The following is a 6950-nucleotide window of genomic DNA, read 5'->3' on the forward strand; positions in this document are numbered from 1 at the left end:
GTGTGTGTGTGTGTGTGTGTGTATGTATATGTATGTGTATATGTATATGTATATGTATGTTTTTCAAAAATGATTAGAATTATTGAAACCTGAACATCATTCTAATCATTTTTGACAAAACATTGGCTTTTTGGCTGAGTTTAGTTTATGCTACTCAGATATTCAGGATTTGTTGCCACGCTAAGGACATCAGATAGCACCTACCAAGATGGCAGCACTAATTCTTTCCTCACTAGCATAGACTGCACTCGGTTGACCAATTCTGTGTATTTCTAGCTCAGTGGTTAAAGCCCCCAAACCCCAGGTATAACCTCACATCTATGAATAAAGCTCTCCTCCTCATCAGGTTGTGAAACAGCTCACATCATCTGGTTTTGCCTTCCAAAACAAGTGAGGTCTTAAACAGGTTTAAACCAGAGAAGGAGCACAGCGTGGCAACAGATATGCACTGTGTTTGCAGCTCCTGAGTTCAGCACGTTCAGTAACTAAAAGTAAACACCTTCATTTATTTAAGAAGCCACTTAGCACTCATACAATGGGAGCATTCACAGATCTTACATCACTGAGGTGATGCAACAACACAGAGTTGTTCCTGCCTGAGGGCATCCAAATAAAACTATTAGGAAGGTTCTTTCACAATGTCGCACAAATGAAATTTCTCCCAAGTTATTTTCATGGAAATATTTGTGAAAGTACCCACCTGAGAATGAGTACACATACAGCAACCAGCGTGTAGGCCAGCAGGGTTCCAATAGACATCATATCTACAAGAGCTTTGAGGTCAAACAAGAAAGCCATGATAGCTGCAGAAAAAAAAGGTGAAAATTAACACTCATACTTTCAGAGAACGTTCCTAACAGGAAGGATATTGCTGTTAAAAGTAGCAGTTGGAAAACATGTTTGTTCACACCCACTTACTATTTTTAATTACATTAGCGCTGGTGTTTTTGCAAGCAAAAAATGGAAAAGGTTGTTTACTTCAGCTGCACAGTACAAATAAATAAAAGGCAATAAGATGCAAATTAAGTCTCATGCAACATGTTTTCATGATGTAAAGCAGAAGAGTGAAAGGTTTTTCAATTTTAACATGAGAGCCGTAACCATCTTCATTCCAGAATCATATGATATGAGACACACTGCGGTTGTGTTGCTCAGTTTCCTGTCTTAAAACTCAGCATCAGGCTGCAGCACAGGGCTGATCTCAGCAACACAGACACAGAGATGCCCAACATTTTGATTTGAACAAAAAACAATAGAAAAAACTTCTCGGTTCAGTAAACATTCACATCTACTAACGTCTTCATCAAGTCATTCACCCTGTGAGTCTTGGGCCAAATGTCTGAGTACATGGTTTCCTGTTGAGCATAAAAGCCTAAGAACAAAATAAACACTAGAAGTGACCCTTTGTCCTATAGTCAGTTTGGCCCTCGTCACATAAAAATAAAACTGAAATAAATTTATGTCAAACAAAATGTTATTAAAAGAACTTTGGAGAAAGATTTTTGAGGTGACATTCTGTCAAATAGTTAACAGTACTTTATGAGCAGTGATGTCAGTGACCGAACACAAAGTAAAGGCTGCTACATGACAAAATGTAGGACATCTGTTCTCTCTCGTGGCTGTGAGACGTTATTTATCTCTGGGACATTTTTTGTTTTAAAGAGAAATGGTAGTGAGAGCTCCTGCAGCAGATGTGCAAACAGAAACAACGCAGCAAGAGCATGGGTCGTAAGGTGGATGTTTATTTTTAGTTGATGATGAATGAATTGGAGGAGGAGGATCTGGTATTTCTGTTGCTTATCGAGGAGAAGCGCTGATTTGCAAAGTTGTCCTGATGAGACTGCAGTGTTCTGATAATCTGCACTACCTCATCAGATTTTCCTACTGTAGCCAGGCTCAATAGCTAGGTCTATTTGTCGGTGCACCCTTTCAAAAACTGCTACCGTAATGTTTACAAAAATATCATAATCGGATAACATTCTTTAAGTGATGGTGTTACTGAAGTGGAAGTTTAGGAGTTATGCTTAGCATAAATAGAGTCATTTGTTGTTTACAGTATAATAACAACATTACAGACATCAAACTAAAGCCAATGAAAAATATGTTCACAAGCCATCTATCAAACTTAATACAGTAAGTAATTTAGCAGCTTAATGACAAGCAGTTATACTGTTTTCGCCCACTGATCATCACTTGCAACATGCTTATTTGTAGTTATTAACAGTATTTGTACTGATATAGTGACACTAAACAATAAAACTAATTTCTTGTTTACAGTATGGAAACAATAAGCCATTTACTGTATGTTAATGTGTGTAGCAGCTTAATTAAATAAATCTTAATTAAATAAAACAGACAAAATTAAACTCCTACAAATATCGATAAATCTGCTGAGTAAGCAACCTGTGACGTGACATCGGTCTGGGCATGCGCATTGCCACAAGGTAGCACAGATCATCAGAACACTGTCATAAATTCCAGCAAATGTTGAGGAAACATGTTCTCTGCTGGGCCGAGGCTCCTGTCATCATAAAACAACTTGTTTTATTATAGCACTTCATGTAGAGCAGTGGTGTCCAAAATCAGTCCTCCAGGGCCGGTGTCCTGCATGTTTCAGGTGCTGCTCTGGTTCAACACAGCTGAACTTAAGGAGTTCTTAATTAGTAGGCCTCCTCAGTTTGTCATCAAGGTCTGCAGAGGCCTACTAATTAGGTACTCCTTAGGTTCAGCTGTGTTGAACCAGGGCAGCATCTAAAACGTAGGACATTGGCCCTTGAGGACTGACTTTGGACACCATTGATATAGACCTTTACATTGCTGTCAGTTTTGCATTTCAGGCATTTCCATACTTTTTTTTTTTTACTATTTTTGCTAATTCAAGTAAATATAGCAAAATAGTGCATGGTCACTTTCACTGGTGGGTACAGTTCCCCTAAAGCACTAAAGCACTAATAGGGGAACTAATTTCTTGATTAGTGCTTTAGAGTTTTTGGTATTTTTTAAATTCATTAGTGGGTTGTCACTTGCTAAATTTATGGGCTAAATTTAGAAGCACTAACTTAGGTTTTTCAATGTTGTTGATCAACATTATTGTTCACAGTTGATGGTGAAATCTGTCACACATTTTGTTCATTTGCGTGTCACTTATCTACAAGGTTACATGTCAAACTCGAGGCCCACGGGCCAAATGTGGCCTGAAGGTGACTACCATTTGGCCTGCCAAGGGCACTAAGTGACAACATTCAACACAGTAAATATTGTCTCATATTGACTCTGAAGAATGTTCCATGTGTCAGCTGGATTATATTGGTGCTTTAGAATTAGCTTTTGCTAAATTTGTCAGTGCCCTGGTGCTTTAGTGCAACTAATATTTAGATTAGTGCTGCACACCACTTGTCACTTTTCGAAAAGAATATCATATTTCTGCCACAAAAGCTGTTTAATGTGAAAATTAAGATTTTTAAATGTTTGTAAGCTACTGATCATGAAAACCTATGAAACTCTTGAGATTGAGCTTTTTTTAAGACAAAGGCTCTTTAATCCTTACTGTTTCAAGTTGTTCAGAATCAATATTTATTTCTCCATACTGAGTCTGTTAAAAAGGTTCAAGTTAAGATAACACATTAAGATATAAGATGCCATAAGATAATAGTTAATAACGTTGCAAGTATATTTCAAAATATCTGCCCTGGCCTGCCAAAATTAGTGAACTGCATTAATTTATTAGCACTAATGTTATATTAGGCCATGGTGCTAATGATTTGTTCTAACTTAGTTTCATGATATTATAGTGATTCATACCAGTAATAAAAATGTTGACATTGACTAATAATGACACAAAACAGAACAGTTGAGGTTATAAATTTTTATGGTTGACATGAAGTCAAGTCTAGACATCATGTTAGTGCGATGTGCAGCTACTGTTATTATGTGTAATGCTGTTATTATGTTATCATCTTACATTAGAGTAACCATTAATGTGTTCCAATATGATTTTGTAAGTAAACTAAAGGTTTAAAGTAGCAGAAAATGACGAAAATATTCTTTAAAACAGCTGTGTTTAAACATACGTAAGCTGCAGCAAAAAATCCAGAGCAGACCTAAATGTCAGCTAGTAAAGTGTTTTATATCTGGTCTGATGCAAAAGTTGCACATTTTAAGGGTTTTTTATTTTTTTGTAACAAATGTAATGATGATATAATACATTAACTGTGCATATTGTTTTTTGAGTTAACATGAAGAGTAAACGCTATTTATAATGGTAACTTTTCGAATGGGAGGTGCAACAACAATTTTATTTATTTTTTTGTGGGTGGGGTAGGTGGGAAGAAGCACAACAGCTTATTGGTTAGCAGTTTGGTGTCACAGCAAAAAAGTCCTGGGTTTAATCCCCCGTTTGGGGTCTTTCTGTGTGGAGTTTGCATGTTCTCCTCATGTTTGCCTAAGTTTTCTCTGGGTACTCCGGTTTCTTCCCACAGAACAAAAACATGATTTTAGGGAGCCTTCAGGTCCAGGCTTCCCTTGCAAAAGAGATCTGTGATCTTAATGGGATATCATATGCCTGGTTAAGTTAAGCTTTATAAAATGTTTGGCTGTCTTGTTGCAAAAAAAGTAAGCTGAATCAGTGAACTTGTATGGTCAACACTTTTAAGCAAGAGATTGCTTTTAAACATCCATGGTGTAATGTATTTTTTCCACATGCTTTTGGAAACACCATCACCATCATGCAACCATCATCACCAGCCAATCACATGTAAAAAAAAAAAAAAAAAGAAATAATGAGATTAAATAAAAAGACAGAAACCAAAGTCCACAATACAACCCCAAAGACAGGCGAGTCCTTGTCCGGGTGCTTACCCGCAGTGATACCTGCTGCCATGGTGGCAGCCACTGGTGACTGGCGCTTACTCACATTGGACATAAATTTGAACAGAATACCATCTCGTGCCATGGCAAAGAGAATGCGCGGCAGAGGGAACATGGAGCCCAATAGGCTACGGAGAAGAGGGTTCATGGTTAAGTTGAAGGCATTCTGGGAAAGAAAACATGACACCTGCACAACCGTGAAAGAACAAGATATGAACAAAAACTCCAAACGGACAATATTATTATGACCCCCGCACATGAAGCATAAGTGGGAGTCATATTGTTTTCGTAATGTTTTTTTTTCAGTGATTTTTGGTCAACACATTGACCAATAATCTGTGTACAAAAGTAGCACAAAAACGGCTTCACCAATCAACATGAAATTTGGCAGGGCTGTAGATGAGTCAGACCTACACTGCGCCAGCCAACGGTTTTATGATAGGCTCCATATTTGAGGAGGGGGCTCCTTTCAAATAGGGGGTGTCTGGACATGCAAAAATGCTTAAAACTCAGAAACTCTTCAACATAGGAGCTTCAGATTTCTTTTGTTGTTTAGCTCTGATTAAGTTCTATCCATCAGGCCCACTAATCAGTGTCCCCCACCCGACCCCCCAATTTATCTGAAAAAGGGGTATCTGGGCATACATAAATGGTTATTGCTCAAAAACTATAAAACATAGAAGCTTCAGATTTATTTTGTTCTTTAGCTCTGATGAAGCTCGATCCATCAGGCCCACCAATCAGTGACCCCCCCCCCTCCCCAATTTATCTGAAAAAGGGGTATCTGGACATACAAAAATGGTTATTGCTCAAAAACTATTAAACATAGGAACTTCAGATTTTCTTTGGTTGTTTAGCTCTGATGAGGGGCTATCCATCAGGTTAGCCAATGCCCCCCCCCCCCCCCCCCCCCAAAAAAAAAGACCCCACCCAAACCACTACAATGACATTTATTAGGAATAAAGACTTCTGAGTTCTGGTGCAGTTGTGCGTGCGGGGGTCATTATGTTACCACCATGCGGTATCTAGTTTAGTAAGTGCCATTTCAATTTGAAAGTAAAAGCAAATGGCTGATTCATCTCTTTAGATTGCTTTCTTTCACAGTTGATTGGTGGGAAAAAAACATTAGCTGAGTTTCACACACTTCTCCCCAGCTCTCACCTGCAACTACACCGGAGCTCATAGTGGCAATAACCGGGGTCTTCGTCTTAGGATTGATTCGGGCTAAGGCTTTGAAAAGTACCCCATCCTCTGCCATTGCATAGATTACACGAGGCATAGGGAAAATGGAGCCCAGCAGACTGCATGAGACAGCAGAGACATGCAAGACCAACACATTAGTTAGGTGCCCCAAACACAGAATCACCAAAGACAGCTGCCTCATCAAAGCTTCAGAGAATGATGGAGGTTAAAAAATGCTTTTTTCCCTGTCAGTAATTTCATCCTTGTCATTCTTTAGCCATTATGGATGATGTGTGATAAAGGGTTCTCATGAGACCAATAATCTTTACATTCTTTAAGTGTGTAAACATTTACTTTGAGTTAAAAACATGTGAGTTAAAGAAGTTACGAAAGTGGTTGTTTAATGGGAGAGCTAGTCCACACAGTGACATTGTAAAGTCCAGCTGCAGGCTCTGACAAATTTATCTGATTCAAATCTGTTCTGGTGACATTTTTTTTATCAACACCGACAATAAAATGAGCAAACGAATGATGTCCAAGAGTTTGATGAAAGCAATCTTTCAAATCTTTTAAAGAAGGGATCCTGTGAGTATTTTATTGTCTTTTTGTTGTAAAGATCTGTTTGAACAACCTCAATTTAAAGAAACTGTTTAATTCTGACTGGATAGGTGCGCTAATTTATCACTCTGAAAGGACCGAGACAAGTTTATATTTCTTCTGTTGTTCAAACTTGAAGTCAAAGTATCTGATTTATGAGCCATGTTGCATTTTTGAAGCCAGAGAATCGGCCACCCAATTTGATCATGTCACTTTTTTAAAAATGGCAATCGGCAATACAATAAAATAGTTTAAAGTATTTTCTTGCATGAAACTTTTTCTATTTGTCTTAATAAGTATATAAT

At 38.0% G+C, this 6950-nt stretch overlaps 1 protein-coding gene across 5 annotated transcripts in view; it reads right to left on the minus strand.

The window, feature by feature from the left end:
- Positions 1 to 6950, minus strand: part of slc7a2 (solute carrier family 7 member 2) — a 19662-nt gene that overhangs the window by 6049 nt on the left and 6663 nt on the right. For 4 of the 5 annotated variants that reach the window (XM_014024395.1, XM_014024394.1, XM_014024392.1 and 1 more), the window contains exons 7-8: positions 6028 to 6167; positions 701 to 803 (exon numbers count right to left, since the gene is read on the minus strand). In XM_014024395.1, the coding sequence (XP_013879849.1) occupies positions 701 to 803; positions 6028 to 6167 (243 nt within the window). Of the gene's footprint in view, positions 1 to 700; positions 804 to 4857; positions 4995 to 6027; positions 6168 to 6950 lie in introns of all 5 variants that reach the window. The other variant, XM_014024397.1, reaches the window with a different exon arrangement.

This window comes from Austrofundulus limnaeus, unplaced genomic scaffold (genome assembly GCF_001266775.1).
Source record: "Austrofundulus limnaeus strain Quisiro unplaced genomic scaffold, Austrofundulus_limnaeus-1.0 Scaffold420, whole genome shotgun sequence".
Classification (NCBI taxonomy): Eukaryota; Metazoa; Chordata; class Actinopteri; order Cyprinodontiformes; family Rivulidae; genus Austrofundulus; species Austrofundulus limnaeus.